At 37.4% G+C, this 19,888-nt stretch overlaps 1 protein-coding gene across 3 annotated transcripts in view; it reads right to left on the reverse strand.

The window, feature by feature from the left end:
* Positions 1–19,208, reverse strand: part of LOC122839352 (dehydrogenase/reductase SDR family member on chromosome X-like) — a 40,266-nt gene extending 21,058 nt beyond the window's left edge. The window contains exons 1-2 of one of the 3 annotated variants that reach the window (XM_044130838.1): positions 18,539–19,208; positions 2,320–2,427 (exon numbers count right to left, since the gene is read on the reverse strand). In XM_044130838.1, the coding sequence (XP_043986773.1) occupies positions 2,320–2,425 (106 nt within the window). In that variant the 5' untranslated portion in view covers positions 2,426–2,427; positions 18,539–19,208. Of the gene's footprint in view, positions 1–2,319; positions 2,428–3,463; positions 3,681–18,538 lie in introns of those variants that run through there. The other 2 variants (XM_044130837.1, XM_044130836.1) reach the window with 2 other exon arrangements.
* Positions 19,209–19,888: the final 680 nt, after the last annotated feature.

The raw sequence follows: 19,888 nt of genomic DNA on the forward strand, positions 1-19,888 counted from the left end.
AGAGTTGCCCCGATTCAGACAGAAACATTTACAAAGGGGAGTTTTAAAACAAATTGTGCAGACAGATTTATGAAGTTCTGACACGTGCAATCTGCTGGCAGTGACATTATTATCCATCAAAGATGAGAGTCTTCAATTTGTGCATGGAATACCTGCGAGAGGCATTGCAAGATAAGGATAATATATAAGGAACAGAAAAAGAGAGGAACATATTTATAAGGATTATTTTGTCTGATACAAATGCAGGACGTCTTTTATAAACTGAATTCCTTAACCATGAAAAATAACTGCAATCACTTGTGCTTGTTTCATTTTTTTTCTTTTTAAAATCACCACACTATCACTTCTATGTCTGATTTCTGTTCCTGTTATCACCTGCAGTGGCATTGGTCTTTTGAATATCGACAACAAAATTGCCAATGGGATGCATGCAGACATTTACACTAAGAAATTTGGGTATTTTCCAGAATGGATAGAAATTAAAATAGGGTATTAAAGATTATGTTAATTTAAATTCGCTTTTATTTATTTTTCTATTAATACGCAGGGATTTAAGGAAACACTACCAGACTTTTAAAATGTTTAGGAGCACACAAATTATTTACTATCTTCATTTTTTTTAAAGTGAATTAATTACGTAAACTGTGTATTGTTTCTGGATTAAACGGCATCCTCTTGAAATCTCACATTAATTTATTCATCAAAATGAATCAATATTTTATCATATCCCCCAAGTTATAGAAAAAAAATACAATCAAGTGTTGTGTGGGTGTAACATGACAAAATGTGGAAAAGTTCAAGGAGTTATTTTATTTTAGCGAGTCACTCTACTGCAGTTTCAACCTTGAAATCCATCACGACGGAGCAGAAGCTCAAAACAAACTCACCTCCTCCTCACACAAGCTCTATGCTAACACTCTACCTGAAATATGCATCCACTCCATTATCAGAGCGGGATCCACTTTACCATAAATATTCACACTTCATGAATTCAGTTCGTGGATTTGCAATGGAGATACGTGCGCCGTTATCAGATGTGGGATTAGTCTAAAAATCACAAGGGATTGTCTGAAGCCGGAATAGATACTTGACAGAGTTCTTGTGTGGTTTATTTATTCATCCATAGCACACTCGTCTACATGACAAATCTCATTATTGTACAACTACAATTCTAGCAAACACTCTGACTTTCTGCTGTACAGTCTAAGCATAATAGTGAATGGTGCTGATCTTGTTACAGTGTAGCAATGTCTCTGTTGTTAAGAAATATTTGCCAAACAGCAACAATGCTACAAACCTCTGCAGGAAGGTTCATTATTTATTATTTGTTTTAGGAAAAAGAAACTAAATTCATTGTTCTTACATATGGCACACAAATAGAGATTTGCATTTTTACTGCAATCAGTATTTCTTTGTGGGAGTTTATTTTTTTTGGCCACTAAAAATGTTGAATTACAAATACAAATTTTGATTGCGTCCATATGTGTGCCTGTGAAGAGGCCAGTTTAATCACTTTGCACCACATTGCTAATTTAAATGTAGACACAAATAGCACCTAATGACACCTAAACTAGGTAATGCAGAATGAGAGATCACACAATACATCAAACTGAATAGAAAACTATTTCTCAGGCTCTCAAATTTTCCTCGTGTGCAGCACAGCTTCTGATTCCCCTTTTAGGAGCAATCTTGCTGTGAGTCATAAGTTGAACTGGTTCAGGTTAGGGAGACACCTGAGAGCAGACAGGAACGACTAAAGAAACCAAAAGACGAGCCAGCAGGTGGCAGATGAGTGAAAATCACCTTCGATTTTCACTTTTATGTAGACCCCCAAGAAGCCATAGGAGTTAAGTAATTCACCTGTGGCTTGTTTTAGGTTTCTAGTTTTAATAGTATTTGTGATATTTGATTTTATTTGTGTGGTTCAGTGAGTTGCGTAGTCGTCATGCAATCACAAGACTTGAGGTTGGGTTCCAGTTTCTTCCTGTCACATGTCTATGTAACAGTGCTTTAAGTGGTAAGTTTAAGTGGTCTGTTGGGGATCATGTGTCTAAAGAAAAAAATAATATAGCTAGCAATATGACAATCAAAATACTGGTAAAAGAATAGAAAACTAGCTATATTTTAGAATTTTTATTTTCTGTAGTATTTCTTTAAATACTCTATTACAAACAAAAAAAACATTCTTATTATAAACATATTAAAACTCTATAAAAAACATTTAACTCTTTTATAAACCAAAAATATTTAACCTATACTCTGGGGATATACCTTGTATGTATATGTCTGATCTTAGTGGTGTTTTGCTTGATACTGTACCTATGATAACATGAGCTCCCAGTCTGGCCAAATTCTGGACCACCTCATAGCCGATTCCCCTGCCTCCTCCTGTCACTATGGCAACCTTGCCATCTTGTCTGGGCATCACTGGCAGAGTCAGAAGAGGATACATATCAGAGAGAATATAATTTCATGCAAGAATTCCATATAACTAACTTACACTGTTGACGGTCTACAAAATCCATCTAGACTTCAAGTATAGAATAACTAAATTATGGTCTATATATATGCTAGCATTTAAAACAGATGAATTTAATTTATTTTATTGATGCATTGTCAACTCACAATAAACATGATCAAAGGGCAGCTCTACTGAGCAAATAAGGGACAGATATCCATTAATATAGAATAATTTTCAATCCATCTCCATCAACTACAGATCAGTTCATCAACGCCAAACTATAAAAATGTAGCTTGGTACCCAGGGGAGGGTACCAAGCTGGTGCTACACAATCTGACAAGTGAAAATTCTCTTTGCAACATCGGTGTGTGAAATATCGCAATTAGAGAAGATAGCTTGGATGAAGATTTTCCTGATATCGTAATCCATGGCATAATATTGTAATGACAGGAATAATAGAGTGTGATACTTTTTTCATAGAATAATCACATGATGTGCTGCTTTCACACATTAAATATGAGGAAATAAAATTTACTAAAGGTGATTGTGGGAAAGGGCTTTCTTTGATGGACATGAGCTTACAGAGGATTTCAATTTCTCTAAACCAAACTGCATTTTAAAAATGTACTATTTAATCTCAAATCCTCCTCGAACAAACAAAAACGCTTCGAATCGCAAATTTTTATATTTACTGTAATTAATAGGTCATCCCGGAAAATTCGGCAACATAATCAGTCCAAGAAAACATTTCAAAGCAGTGTTGTCAGCATTTTGTATACTCTAGCTAGCATGGCTACTTTAGCATAACACGGTCATTTCCGTGACGAAATAAAGTTAACGGTTCACTCACTGAATTGGAATGAGCAGGGCAGCTGCTGTATGTACACGCACGCTCCCGTTAGCTAAAGGAACTCTATATTACTGCTAGGAATCGAAACAACGCTGAATAGCCAACAACTTGTCTAATATTTGGTATAACAACTGAAATCTAAATGAACTAACCTGGAAGTTTTAAAGGTTTGTTTAGTAGCTGATTCAGCAGGACCTTAAACCCAAGCAGGTACAGCTTGATAGCAGGTAGAAGACGAAACCGAAGGGCAGCCCACATCCTTGCCAGGGTGCGCAAAAGCAGCAGAATCAGTCAATCTAGACAGGCAGAGCGACGCAAGCCTGTGGGACACATTCCAATACGACGTTTGTGCATCCTCGCCTCCTTGCAATTCTGTGTGACACACACATGTTGAGCCCTGGTTAACTTTGCCAATATTTTTCCATTGAAGAGTTGTCCTAAAAATATATTATGCCTTCAACTCTTCCACAACTTGCTTGAAAATCGTGACATACAGAGGAGTCTGTTTCTCTGTAGTTCATGCATATTGCTTCTTTCAACTCACTGACTACCTCATTAACTGCTGCCAGAGAGGTCACATACTTCTGAAGCAACAGCCATTTGACACTCCAGTCTGATCCATAATTTCCCCAGACAGGCTTTAAGAGCGTGTGAAGAAGCCTCTGTCCGCAGCGCTGTTAGACTTTTGACTGACTGATGGCCTGGCAGTTAGCTTTTCCTCTCCTGGGATCATTTCAGTCTCTCACAACCGTCTGCTCTTACTGGAGACTGCCATGATACCCGTTAAATAAAACCGTAAGCAAAACAGTGCCCAGCAAAATAACTTTTTCAAGTTTTCAACATGTTACAGCTACAAAATATTTTAATGGGATTTAAATTGATAAGTCATAAAATGTGGTGCTTCACTGGAAAGTGTCGGAGGGGGGGCATGAATCTTTTATTTTTCTTACAAATAAAAGTCTGAACAATGTAACATATTTACTGCTGCAATTTCCACTTCAGTTCATTAGCTTTATGCATCTAATGATTCAAATGTTTGCCAATTCTTTGTATTGCAAATTAACCAAAGCTCATACAGATTTGAGGGCTTAGGTAAAAATCTGAAAAGTGTGGAATGCAGTGTATTTATACCTCTTGACTGAAATGCTTAGAACCGGCTTTCAAAATTGGTAGAGACATATAAGACTTGTTGAAGTAACATAGTATTTTGGTGCATGTCTCTAGAACATCTAAAATCCAACTTCTTTTTTCTTTTTTTTTGCAAATTCCTCCCTTCAAAATAGCCCAACCTGAATCTGATTGGACAGGAGAACATATCTGAACTGGAAAAATTCAACTCTTGACACATATTTAGGAATTTTGCCTAAAGCCATTACAAGTTACATGTGTAAATCAAGAAATATAGAGTGCCTGAAAAAAGCTTATCATTTAACACTTCATTATTTTCTTGCTTTTGTAAATAGTTGAACGCTTTATCAGCTTTTTTGTCAGCATAGTGCATTAACTTTACAACAGCAAATAAATGTCATATCCTTCATGTAATTGATGACTGTGCAAGTATAATCTAATTTATTTAAAAGCCTAAGTGCCCACAGTTAAGGATTATTTTCATCCCTTAAAAGGACACGTGTCACTTTAAATGGAAATCACAGTGTACTTTAAATTCCAAGTCAAAATCAAATGTGTGCCAAGTGGAAATGAATTAATCATGCTCCCTGAAACAATATACTTACTGTTTTATAACAAAAGGAAACAACTTACTTTAAATTGTTCATAACACTTTGCCTTTACTTAGTATGAACAATAACGTACATTTTAAATTTAAATGTATTAATTTATTTGACAATGCGCTTTAGCATTTCTGTAAATGCGGCAGAACTACCCAACGGCTGTTTTTCTATGATGTGAATGAATGATATTTGCTTGTGTGAGTTCTTATTGTGTCATTTATTCAGATTTTCAAGATTTATCTTGAAACATAAGATATTTCCTAATTACATTTACTTTAATTTATTGTGTGTTTGTTATAACTGCTGTAACAGTTAAAACTAGTAGACGTTAGTATTTAATAAAACAGTTGTAATGGCCAAACGTTGGCATTTACTGTGTGTTTGTAGATTAAATATTTTTCTCAGTTTGGTCATGGTAACTCAGGATCAGAATGTCTTCATTTTTTGTTATTATGTTGTTTTATTCGTGCATATTTTATTTTATTTCATTGTGAAGATTCCGGATGTTGTTCGACAGAATTTTAATTATATTGTAATTGTATTTTATTCATGTATTTATTAATTTCTTTTCTTTAATTGTCAATGTATGTCAGACTAAACAAGTTCTTGCCAGAGTAACATTTGTATCAACTGCTTCCTCTGTGATCCACAGATATTGGTTGCACAGGATTCATTTGCCTGTGCACCACTTGATACTGGCTCAGATTCCCCTGGATCTGGTGCCAGTAACAAGTATCATTATATGTTAGTCAATGGGTCAATGTGAACACGAGTGTGTTCAGTTTAAAGTAACTTTGCGGAACAATTGAATGGTTGCATAAAGAGCTGATGCATCTATATTATCAATAAACTAAAGAGGTTTGGTAAAAAAATTCTTACAATGAAGACAGCAAAATAAGAAAATGAATGATGACCAGATTTCAAAGTCATTTTTATTCATCACTTTTCTTTGTTAAGTAACAGAAAAGGAAAAGAGCAAGAAGTCAACATGTTGTAAAAATCATCATTTGCAAGTATCCTCATTTGAAAACCTTTTTTCCTAGTAATGAAAGAAACTCTCAGCCCATATTTGGAGGATGTGAGTCATTCTCCACGCAAAAGCTTCCTACTGCTCTGAAATTCCTTTGATTTCTTGCACTGCTTTCATTCAGTCCTCTCACTAGTGATGTCAAAGGCCGTTTTAACCACCCATGCCCAATGTTTACAATATTTTTCCTATACAACATTGACTATGGTTAATGATGTGAGCTAAGGATCATTACCTTAAAATGGAAGCCATCCTTTCTTCACCTTTTGCATTTTAATAGTAATAACCCAGGATTTAAATCTCTTCCTTGAAAATTACTTCTGCCACGCTGCAATTCTAGATCAAATATAAATGTTTTAGTTTCCTCTCTTTTTTTTTCCTTTGACAGCAAATGAAGACAAATAATTTTCTTTTTTCATTTTTTATTTAACATTTTTCTTTTGCAAGTTCCACGGAAGAGGGGAAGCAAGCATTCAGTGTTATGGCTCCTTCAGCCTGGAATCAGCTCCAGTCTGATCTCAAGATATCAGAACTGACTTCAATGGATAATTTCGAGCAGTTCTTAAAAACAGGCAACAAGACTCTATTAAACTGTGTCACTGTTTTCAAATTATTTATATTGTTTTACACTTGTGCATATGTATTAATTAGTTTTATTTTGTAACCAGGTTGCTGTGTATTGCAGACTTTTGCCCAGGACTTAAATTAAATTAGAATTAAATTAAATTAAATTAAATTAAAGACTTAAACTTAACTATTTGGAAAGTTAACAAAACACAAAAGATAAAGTAGTGGCTGCTTCAGTTCCTTCCACTTACACTTTGGCACTTTTTCATATCCTTCTCCTTTATTTCATTCTTGTCTTATTTTTACTTTAAAATATATACATTTTCAAAGTCAAAGCAATTTATCTGAAGATATAGTAGCATACTGAAATTTTATTGAAAGATTTAAAGAAATACACATCAGGAATATATATTTTAGAAAACAGTTTGTAACAAAACAGTTTAACAGTTTCCGTAAAATAACATTTGCAGTTTGTGCTAGTTATAATTTCATTTTATCTGATTATCATTCACAAATATCCCATTATTTAGCAATATTGTATTAAAAAAAATAATAAAAATATTTTAAAAATTATTGAAAAAATGGTAAACTCATTTGCAAACAAAATTGTTGGTTCATTAGTGCGCATATTAATATGAAAATATTTGGATATACATTTCATGCAATTATTGTGTGTTGTTTAGCAGTACAATTCTACCACTTTATAGGTGTATTAAACAAGTTAATTTGATAACAAGCAATGTTATTATAAATAGGACATGACAGAGATGTCAGTTTTCCTTAGTCTTTTCCATTTCCTCAAAATAGAAAAGACAAGAGAACATAGCATTCATGTAAGGAGGTTACATGTTTAAGAACTTCAGTAACTCTACAACTCATAATGTGAACAAAAATAAATCAATCAAAACCAATATGACTCCCATGAGAAAACATGTAGAGGCAGACTGCTATAGTGATGGCCCACGATTGGCTAAGGAGACAGCTAAAAGATTGCTGGAATTCAAAGCAGGTCAACCAAGCTCTCCCTCATTTCAATATAATTACAATCATTTCCACTAAAGACAGGCTTGGGGCTTTCAATGTATGAAGCAGCCTTTATTTTTTTCCCCCTGACAGCGAAATAATCAGTATTAAGTTGTGTCTTGCCTACAGTCCAATAGTTAAGTTCGGGGCAGAACAGCATCACTGACAAGCGGTTAGCCTCAGTTATTAAAGTCTGTTCTGGAAGGCAGACAAATAAGCAGCAACAAAGAGAATGTACCATCATGAGTCTGCAGACGGAGGCTGCGTGTACATTTAAATATGTGTGCACTGCTACTAAGGCGGGCTAAAAGGGTGTGTTTCTCTATCTGGTCGTGTACACATGTTAGTGTTTGTTCTGCAGCCTGAGAGGTTCAGGGGGTCAGCAAAGCGAACTGGCCTGCCATTGTTTAAAGGAAATCGCATCTCACGCATGACTGTAGGATGATTATTTAGGATGATGGGACATCAGGGAGGACACAGACACACACACAACAGGATGAAGACACATAGGAGACAAGCTGGGAACAGTTCATGACAGGAGGGTGTGTGATGTAAATAACATGTGAACACCATCAAAATAGCTCCAACCGACAGCCACCCAGTCCTTTATGACAGCTACAGGCTGACTGCAAAGCACAACTTGTCTTACTAAAGAATCCAGGCTGACTGCAAAGCACAACTTGTCTTACTAAAGAATCCAGGCTGACAACTGCTCAGTGGGATTTTTGGATCAGCACGTGTGCTCTGACAGTTAAAATGTAATTTTTACTTCGTGACTTGCATATCTGGGTAAGAAAAGAACATTTTTCAAGAACTTTTTGCAGAAAATGACTTTTGATGTGCTGTTCCTTTTATTACATCTGTTTTTGGGTAAAAAAAAAAAAAAGAAAAGAAAACCAAGGGAGATGGGAGGTGAAGCACCATATCTGGAAGAAGGGAATTTGTTTGGGTGTGTCATGGGCAATTTGATCTTAGGAGTGCAACAGCCTGTGTGTATCAATGCTGCCTTTTCTGGCAGTTTGAGCTGCATCTTGCACAGCTTTTCTTTAGAAGCTTCCTTCGCTTGAGAAGAAGAGAATCAAGGTTAGGCTTAAAAAGCTCAGGCTTTGACAGACAAGGCTGCCGGCTACACGGTGTTTAGCCAATAATGATACTGTGCATGTGCATATGCAAGGAAGACTAGTCCACAGGGGTCTTCTTGCCTACAACCTAAAAGATGCATAGTGCATATGTATTCAGCCCTCTGTCCTTTAGTAACCAGAGTAAGCCTTCACTAGTCTTCTAATAAGTCCTTGCACAATTTAAACTTAGTATTATAACAGTGGCTTTAGAGGTTTTAGAGAACATTGGTGAACAAACAGCATAATGAAGATCAAGGAACACAGCTACAAGCACGGGATAAATCTCTAGATAAGGGGACCAGACAGAGTATATTCCAAGATGGATTGAGTTAAATACAGAACAATCCCGGAAGAAAAACAACTTACTCCAAAGCACTAGAGAGAAAGTGAACTTTCCCCATTCAGGTACAGGTTGGTAAGCAAGTTTATGACCTGGTGTAGTTTCTCCACCACCAGTTGATCTCTCCCTGGGATGACGGAGTTAAACCCAGTCACCATACTAGAGTGACAATAAACATGATACGCTAGTATGTCCCATGTTTTTTGCAGTGACGTTTTTGTCCTCCAATCAACGGACTGCATTGTGTGATGCCAGTAGCTCCACCCAAACATACCATACTGTTGTCCTATGGACCTTCATCTTAAGGGGTCCCATGAATAGTGCAGCATAGGTTGCTGTATGGACCGCTTTTAAAATTCAAACAGACAAAATGGCATACCGAACTGCACCAACTCATGTTGTAAAACTCAGTGGAAACAAGGCAAAACATAAACAACCAGTCAATTTTAGTCTATAGATGTGTAAAACTGTTAAAATAAAAACCATTAAAGTTGAGTTCTATGAAATATTGTCTCAGTTGTCCAAATGTAAATCCACGCCACATTTTTATTCTATATAAAAGTAGAAAAAAACGCATGTATTACTTCACTCCACAGCCCAATTATGCACATCTTTATGTGTGTTTGTTGCATACAATGGTAATAAAATTGGAGGAGAGCAAACCTAAACATACAGCCAGAAGTACAATGAAATGGTTTAGATCAAATAATAATGTCTTATAAACCTGTGGTACATTACAATAACTATACTAAAGAAACCTTGAAGATTTTCTATTTTAATGAACTATTCAGAAAACTAACGTATTTGAGTGTAATGTTAGGGGCATAATCAAGACAATAATCTCTTGCACTTAGTAACAGAAAGAGAATGTTTGTTTTTTCATTTACATATATGTAAATGTATTATTTTTGTACTTATACAAAATAATGTATATAATTATTTTATGATAAATTGAATATAGTATTTATGGTACTATTGTACACACTCTTTTGAAGTTCTTTGGAAATAATCCACCATCAATTAAAGTGTCTGAGGGGTTAAATAAACCCACAACAGTTTTGGTTTTATGTCTTAGCTAAAACAAGAAAAATCCATAAAGAATTGTAGAAACAGAAAATCTTAGATGATAAAGATGTATGTGGATCCCATGAGAGGAGATCCAGGGTGATATGTATGCTCCTTAGATGCCTGAGAGTTCACTGGAACACGTGGGTGGAAAAGCCAGTGGACTCCTGGAGAGCCGATTTGGAAGGTTTTGTGTCATCTCAGGCTGCTGCCTCTATAACTTTTCCAGAGGGAGAGAAGCCAAAGGCCAGCTTGTAAACACTGAAAGTGAAACTGAAATTTTTGCATGTGGGAGACCCTTCAACACTGTGGTCAAATGCAGCATGGGACCTGGATCTAATATTATATAACAGAGTTTTTTTTAGCAGTAACAGTTCTGTTATCTGTCATAGGATGATTAAAATTTGAAGGCACTCAGAGGGGGTTGTGGAAAACAGCTAGTCAGACAGATTGTTTTAGCTGACTTTTGCAATGAAAGAAATATTCAAAATGGAACTGTAACTTCAGTGGGACATTATCCCTATGTTAAGGGATATTAGCAGTCCACAACTTCAACATCCCAATGTTGCAATTTGTACTATTTTCTCTCTTTTTTCCCACTGAATAATGTCTGTTTCTACGTGGAGTTATGTTAATTAAGCATTGAACCTTCTGCGACTTGCCAGTGAGTTTTGATTTTCCACCAGATTTACCACAAAAACCAAAAATATGTCCATATTCTTACAACACGTAAATAAACTATTACTGATAATGAAGTTGCAGACCCAAAGATAGTTATTTTAATTAACTCTGTACTTGACCATTTAATAATGTGTTCTCTCTTTGCCTTACTTCCCTAGTAGCCCTGCATGCCAGTGATTCAGTTTTGAGTTATTTCTTGTCATGAAGAAACCAATTCCAGAGCCACAGTTGTCTTTAACCATGTCTTTCCTCTGTTATTCTCGCTGCTCTCTTTCCCTGTTCGTCATTATATGGTCACTCATGCTGAACCTGCTTCTTTTGGCAGATTCTTTCTGTTAAAAACGCCTCTTTATACACTGCTGCTACATCCTTGCTTTCTTGATCAGTATGAAAGTAACTCAAAACTAATTGGTGCAGACGTGCTTATATAAAGATTCTTTACCCATCTTCATTAAATTATTAACCAGATTTTATTGTACTGTATGATAGTTTGTGTTGAACTGGACTGTGTATAACGTATTCTCATTGGAATTAATTTCACTGATCAGTATGTGATTTGGAATTAATTGGATTTTATAAAATCAGGATATTGATTTTTAAAATGCATTGAGATATAATTTGTTGTAAGTAACATGAAGTTGAAAGCTTTTCAAATATTTGTTAGTCAATCATTAAGATCACATAAGCCTAATTTTTTAATAACAAGAAGGGTTGAACTGTTTCTTTATCTGTAACAAGTTGTTCACAAAAAATAATATTCTAATATTGCCACTCTCCTGATTCATTTCACTAGCTGTTTAGAGCTATTGTTTTTTATATGTATGTTTCAAAATGTTGTTACCAGTATATAACTATCAAGATTAAATTCCTTCCACCTACCTTCAGATTTTAGCTTGCCTTGAACTACATTTTTTTCTCTTCAGACTGAAAAATAAAATGCCTCGGAAATGTCAGATGTATCCAAAACCTTTCAACAGTTTCCTGAAATACACCTGGGGCAAGGTGATGACTTCAAATATGTTATCCACTCATATATAGCTTAAAAATAAAATAAAAGGCAGGAAGGACAAGGCAATTCTCATTTTGGGAAGATTGTATGTAATTTTTCAATTGTCCTATAATTCTGTTTTGTATAATTTGTATGCTAATTTTTGGACTTTGGACTTAAAGACATCTGAGGTCTACTTCATCAGGCATATACCACTACATTTTTCCCCTAAACGTCATCAGGGAGTGGATGTCTTTCTATTAGTAGATGTAGAATGAGGAGCGATGGGAGGGATATTTGCTTGGACCAATTAAGTCTGTCATTAACTCCCAACGACACACTCAAACACACACCCACACAAAGGAAAACGTACACACACACACACACACACACACATGCACACACGCAATTTAACACATTTAATTTAACACTCTGTTAGTCTCTGTTAGTGGATATGTGTGCGCCTCTTCCTGTATGAAACCTGTTGGCACTGAAAGAGGACTGTGAGGAAGATCCCTCCATCTTCTGCTTTCGTCCCTTCTGTTTCTCACTTTAGGATTAGTTGAACACTGAGAATTTATATGGTGGTGTGTGTGTATGTGTGAGTCTTCAGCTTCAAGGCCGTCATTTTTTTCAGTGTTTCACCCAGACTAACTGTTTCTGCTCAGTCATGCAGCTTCAAGCACTGACACATTTTAGCTTTATTATCATGTCAGAGTAATATTCAGTGCCTCCTCTGATTTTTGTAATGTGTGATGTAAGTGCCAAGTTGTTGGCCAAACTTAAAACCTTTTTAAAACAGCATAAATTGACTTAAAAATAACTCTAATGCACATTTAATAGAGCCCAGATTCAATACTTTATGATGTTTGGGACATTCATGTAATTGAACATTTTTAGCAACAGAGAAATTCCCGGTTGCACTTAAAAATGCAAACCCTCTCATTCCCCCCATGATAGTGCCTTGCCCAAGGAAACACCAACATGTGGCAGGAAGAAGTTGTAATTGATCCACAACTTTCAGATCACAAGACAACTACTTGTGAATGCAAATGCTTAAGCAAGCAGAGGGCATATTGTATTGCACCTTGTGCATCATTGCACGTAACAGAAACCCTGTAAATTCTAGACACTAACAGGTACCATAGAACTGCACAAAAATCCATGAGGGACAACGGACTCCCTGCTCAAAATTCTGTGAAAGAGGTGTTCGGAGTCTTGTGCCAGAAGCCCATTGAAAGGCTGTTGACATCATTTTAAACTGCGTGATTGTGAGCGTGAGTGGGAAAAAAATAGCAATAGGTATTTCATTCCATATCACACAGTAGGCGTGTAACCGGTAAACCTTTTATGGATGCAAACTTGAATAAAAACCCACCTGTTTAGGATTGTATTTGAAACGTAATCAATTACAAATTTATTGACGGAACTTGACTTAATGTCGTGTTTTGATTGTTGATTCTATTGCATTGTGTTTCTGTGTTTGATATGATGTAAAGCAATTTGAAATGCCTTGATGCTGAAATGTGCTATACAAATTAAATTTGATTGATTGATTTGATTTATTTTCATTATTTTTTACCAGATAAAACTTTAATCTAGCATTTGTATTCATCTATTTTGTTAAGTGATGACAAAGTCAATACACTTGCAAATATGATTTTTAGATGAAAATATCCATCTTGCTCTGGTTTCAAGACTTGAAATACTCCCTCTAACTTTTCCCGATGGGTTGTCTACCTGGCCAAAGGGGCTGTGGATATGATTCATGTCTAACTCAAAGTATGCATCTCAGTCCTCTCTAATCCTTATTATGTGGAGTGTTTGGGCTGGAGGGAGTCCATTACGCTGACTGTATCACATCTTTGTCCAATGGGGGGCCCGCACAGAGACTCTGAGAGGAAGGAAGAGCAAAGACGGATGGAATAGTGGCTCCCGGGCATGTTCCAGGGAAGAGTGTGTGTATGGCTGCATGAGTGTGCAGCGAAACTCGGACACAGCAGACATGTGTCACCTCAGTTCTCGCGCCATCAAGCTAAACTGACATAAACAGCCCCGGGCGGCCCTATCAGAGATGGACTTTACATAACGACTGAGTCACTCACAATCTATTTTTATGGCTTTGAGGTGTGTATGCAGTTGTGAGTGTTGAAGAGCTTTATCTTCTTGAGAGCATATTTAAGACCCTCAGTGTGAGGACAAAACATATGTGGTGCTGGGTCATCTTGACCCTGTTTCACTGCTTTCAGGGATGATATGAGCAGGGGTGAGATTCAGCGCTGGCAGGCATGTAGGTCTGGGACGAAGTCTGGGACAGTTGCTTGTCCATATGACAGATATGATAGTGGAAGAAGAAAGAGGCAAAGAGGTGATGAATAACGGCATGTCCCAATACCAGTGACTACGTCCAAACAGAAGCTTTATTGAAAAAGGAAATAGTGAAACATGAAAGTCAGTTCTGCCTTTTTAGAAATACAACTTCTATCTTCTTGTGTGTCATTCTTTGACCTTGATTTGTACCTGCATGATTCATAGCAATTAATGGACAAAAAAAGAAAAACTTTCTGACCCATGAATATTTGTGATCCTCAACGCTGACACTGGAGTTTATTTGTGTCTTCAGCAAAGCTGTAAATATTAGACACCATCTTATTTCTTAATCAGTCTGCATATGTTGGACGCTGATATTGATGATGCAAAGGATGATTTTATTACAAAATTAGAGTTGTAGCAAACTGGTTTAACGTCTTATTTGTTTTTAACTATCATCAATTTTTCAGCTTGTCAAAATTTTAACTGAAAAAAATCCTTACAAGACATTACTATAATAGTCGCTTTTAAAAATGGTCATTTCCTTTTTTTTTCTTACAAAAATTTGAAAAGTATGCCCTTGAACCTCTACTTTGTAGGACCAACTTTCAGTGCACATATAGTTTCAAGATTTTCATCTCAAGTTCAACCAGATTAAAAGGAGAGCATCAGTGGACATCACTTTTCAAGTCTTGCCATAGATTTTCTTTCATATTTAAGCCTTAGCCACTTACACGTGTGAATGTGATTTGATCTAAACAATCCAATCTAATCTCTGGCTGTAAATTTAGTGTTGTTCCTCTGATGGAACATGATCCCCTGGCCCATCTTTAAATATTTTGCACCTTCTAAAAGGTTTTCTTTGCATCACATTTTCTTCCATTTAATAAATTTTCATGCTCTTGTTTAAGGAAAACATATCCTGAGTATAATGCTGCCACCACTCTATTTCAAAGTGTGGTTCAGAGTAAAGTACAGTAGTCGTTTTCCAACTCACAGAGTTTTGCATCTAGGCCAATTTCTGGAAGAATAACAATAAAGTCTCAGAGGTGCAAACTTTCACAAAAACAACAACAAAAAGAAAGAACAAAAATAAAATAAGATGTCCATACATGGTTATCTTCTGAATTCAAATTTCTTAAAAACAAGCATCTTTGATATCTGAAGGCTAAAGATGTTTTACATGATCAAAGAACTATTCAGTTCCCAAAGTAGAAAAGCATTGAATTCAAGAATAATTCACAACCCTATGGGTTTCCAAAAATCTTTTAGCTTTCTTTTTAAAAAGTTAAATGATAAGTAGTTAGAAAACCAAAAACAAATAAATTGCAAACAGCTAGTACCAAAGAAATCTTTTAAAAAACATTAAATTATTTGTGGTTTTTCCATGCAGGATTTGAGTTCTGTTATGAGAAAAAGAAGCAATTGTTCATCAGCCTGAGAGGAAAATCTAAACCCTTAAGACAGCCATGTTGTTTTTCAACACATTTTCTGTGTTATCAAATACAAACATATTGTGATTTTTCTACACTTTATGCATTGCAGTGTTGTTATTTTGATGCTTTTAAGAGATTTGCTTTTTACACCAAAACCTTTTCGGATGAAGGTTTTGATGTAAGCCTTCATCCAAACATCAATGATTTATAACAAACTGAATACCATCCAATCTTATTTCATTACTGCAAAAGTGGTAAAGAAGGATCCGACTGCATCCAGGGCCTTGTAAAAGTATTCAGACTCGTCACAAAATGGCACAAAAGTTTGTCACAAAATAGACAAGAATTTTAATGTAACTTATTGAGATTTTTTGCAACAGAACTATTCAAAGTAGTCCCTGACAGTTTTATAAATCTAGAGGTTAAATTTTACTCAAACGTTTTTCAAAATGCTCAGTCTGATTGGATGGAGAGTCCTTGGGAACAGCAATTTTCAAGTCTTGTTACAGGTACTCATTTGGATTTTATTTCCTTTACTTTGACAAGTCCATTCACCAAATGAGTCAGCTTTCATCTAAACCATTTTATTTTATTTCTTACAATCAATAGCCGCTCTGAAGAAAAGCAAGGCCCCAGCATGATGCTGTCACCACCAGTGGGGATAGTGTATTCAGGTGGATGTACATTACTAGTGCTCTGCTACATGTACAATTTTGCAAGTAAGCCACAAAATTTAAATTGTTACAATTTAAACAAAGTACCTTCTTTCATATAAGTACAAATATATTCCATATATTATATACAAATTGTAAACACAGCATATCATTATCCTTCTATGTTGAGGTTGCACACAACTTTATGTGGTTTATAAAATCCCATTAGAAATAAATGAAAACCGTTATCCTTCAATGTTAAAAGTTTAAAGGGATTGTTCTATAGTTAACAGAGTCCAAATAATTGACATGCCACATACAGTATGTATTTAATGACAACATACCATTTTCAATAGACTTGAGTGAATTTGATGCTGTAAAGGTACAAATCCATGCACATTTACACACTTTCACACACGCACACACACAACTGACTCCCATGCTGAGTCCCGCTGAGCCTTTCCTGCTCCACTTTTATCAGTAATTCTGGACCATGTCAGTGTTTTAACCCCCTCCCACGCTGTCACACATGCTGCCTTTCTTCCTTAACAAACTGGACAGCCATCCATGGTCACCCAAACAGAGTTTTTTTCCCCAGCAGTTCCTTGACGCACTTGGACAACGGTCCAGGACACCAGATTAGACAGCAACAGCTGCAGCAGCAGTTGTCACAAACCTCCCTGCTCCCTTATCATGTCATTACTGGATAGGGACACGGCAGTCACTTACGCAGCGTGCAAATCAGTGTGCATTGCATGTGTGTGTTTTAAAGGGGCAAGTCGGGCTTGTTGCATTCCAGCTCAAGTGCAGCAAAATTCATTTTGTGGTCCAATCCAGCAGGATTCTCCTTGTCTCGGTAGGAGAGTCCTTCTAACATTTTAGGGAAACTGCTGGATTTCTTTCTCATGGCTGCATCCAGCTCAGAGTGGAAAGCACTTATAGCTCCAAAATAAGACATTTTTTAAAATGTTCAAGCCTCAACACCCTCCCTCTTGCTTCCCCTTCACCCCACTCAAAACACACCCACACACACGCATCCCCCCCTCCTCACACACACACACAACACCGCCCCTTTGGGCACAGAAAGATGCCTGGTTGTTGCAATCCTCTCATGAGTTTGTGGTGTTAACATGAAAAAATGAAGTGGGTTAAGTACAGAGTGAGCTGCAGCCAGTCATTATCACTCAGTAATTACCAGTCAGAGATGTTTCACAGGGGACTGGGGCTTCCTTTCCCCCCATTTTCCCTTTAGTTCCATTAAGAGGAGCAGCATGAATTTATGCCCCATAGATTCGGAGAAAGGTGAAAAGATAAACTCTGAATCCCTTCTCACAATGCACAAATTAAAGAAAGAAAAGAAAACATGCCCTTGATTTGTCCTTGTAATCTCTACTTTAATTTGAGCGAAATTAGTTCGTTTCTCCAATCATGACTGAAGAAAATGAAAATTGCCATCCATGCCACTATAATTTGGATTATGCAAAAGCTATCATATTCAGGGGTAATACAGAGGAGAATCCCCTTTCAATAACGCAGTGCGCTTGTTTGCGTGCACAGGTGCGGGTTTTGAAAGTGAATCAAATGAGACTGAACACAGTGAGTCGAAACAAGCTCACGGACGTCAAGTGGGAATGAATTTGCGCTATGCGTAAAAAAAAAAGCATTAGCGGAGCATTTGCGATAAGGGCGCAAAACATGGCACAAGGCAGATTAGGAAGAAGACGCACATGGAACCGGTGGAGATAATCCCGTTATCTCGTTGGACGTGCGATGCCAGCGTTTAAACATTCTTCAGAGACGGAGCAGAACTGAACACGAACTAATGCTGCGGGTATATATAAACGGAGGAGGGGGTGCTGCTGCTGCTGCTGCTGCTGGTGGTGGTGGTGCTGTGAACACGAGGTAAACAATGTTGTTCTTGACCTTAAGGAACACGCACGTCTTTTACCGCAATGTCACTGGCGCTCTCCACCTTCTTCTCAGATTAAAAGCCCGCACTAACCTCCTCATGACATTGTGCCACCTTTGTTTTTTTTTTTAATTCTCCGTTGTAACAGCGTGTTCCATTGCACAAGGCGTCCGTGATGGATGACTGCTGTCAAGTTAAACTGGGCGGGAATCAGGGGCTCTCCTCAGGTCTGTGTTACCCGGCGCACGCTGGTTTTCACCTTTTCACATTACGCGCGAAAGGATTGCGCGCGTGCACATAAACACAGACATATATAGAAGTATCCCCAAATTACGCACGACTTAAGTGCAAAAATAAAAAGACAGGACAGCACTTACGGGATGAGACAGGACTCTTTGGGCTCCTCTGTGCGCCCTATTGTTGATTTCCCGTTATTTCCACGCTTTAACGGAATCCTCATATTCCGTGGTCGCAGTCCACGTCCCTACAGATGTACCAGAGGATCACATAGAGGATCAGCAGGATGGCGAAGATGAAAAGCGCAACTAGGATGGCTTTGGTCACCGGAGAAATGAGCGACTGCATGTCAGGAGCAGAGCCGGGCAGAGCGGCGTCCGTCCGGTCCTCAGTCTGCCGTCTCCCTCTCTCTCCCTCCTTCTGGTGGCAACTGTTGAGGACGGAGTCCGAGGGCTTCTTTTTGAACACACACGTGTAAGTGCGCCGCCCGCGTGTACACGCGCAGCCGGGTGAAAGGACCTGAATATAAATATATAAATGTAAACCCCCGGTGATCCAGGCGCGCAACGCGTGGGGGGCTTCCCTCGCAAGAGGTGGCGTAGTAGTGAGCTGTCTCTTCCTAGATACAATCTTTCCGGCGGCTTGTCTCACATCAAAAAATAAATAAAAAATACGAGCCAAGGAGACTAAAGTGGAAACAGCCAACTCACGGTTCAATCAAAGAGAAATGCACATTTTTCACACATTTTATTAACGATGCGCTGGCTGGCAGAGACGTGTTAGTGCGTGCTGAATGAAAAAGTTGCGCACCGAGCTGCCTGCTGCACTTGACGGCAAACAGGTTGATTAGTATTCCTCACAGCGCAGTCTGTGTGTGTGTGTGTGTTTTTTTTGTGTGAGAGAGCGATGGCTGGCGTGACATGGTATCATCTTATCTCTCCCATCCCCATCTGCTTTAGCAACGGTGTCAGCCGAAGTAGAATTAGATGAGTTCCAATGCTTATTAGAATAAAATAGTTTACACTTGAGCGCTTTTTGTTCTTATTGATTTGTTACGCATGCAAGACGTTGTCAGGGAACTCTAGTTAGCTGTAAAATGGATGAGGTGGCATTGAATACTATGTGCTACATTAAAACAAAGTAATGCACAGATGTGTGAAATGGGGGGGGGGGGGGGAGGACAACTGTTTTTAGCAAACAAATTAAGAAGTGTGGCCTGCTTTTTTTATTTCACCCCCTTTATTTGGATACCCCAAAATATAATCTTGTCAGTCTCATACTTGTTAGACATTAGAGAATAAACGGCATCATGCGTCGTGCACTCCACAAATCTGGACTGTATAAAAAGGGTGTATAAAAAACTGTTTTGGAAAGAAATCCAAAAGAAGCCTAATTTGCAGCTTGCAACAATCCACAGTAAACATGTGGAAGAAGGTCCTGCTCTGAGACCAGAACTAAACCATTTTAGTTTATATGCCTAATGGGTTTCA

Source organism: Gambusia affinis, linkage group LG11, assembly GCF_019740435.1.
Source record: "Gambusia affinis linkage group LG11, SWU_Gaff_1.0, whole genome shotgun sequence".
Lineage (NCBI taxonomy): Eukaryota > Metazoa > Chordata > Actinopteri > Cyprinodontiformes > Poeciliidae > Gambusia > Gambusia affinis.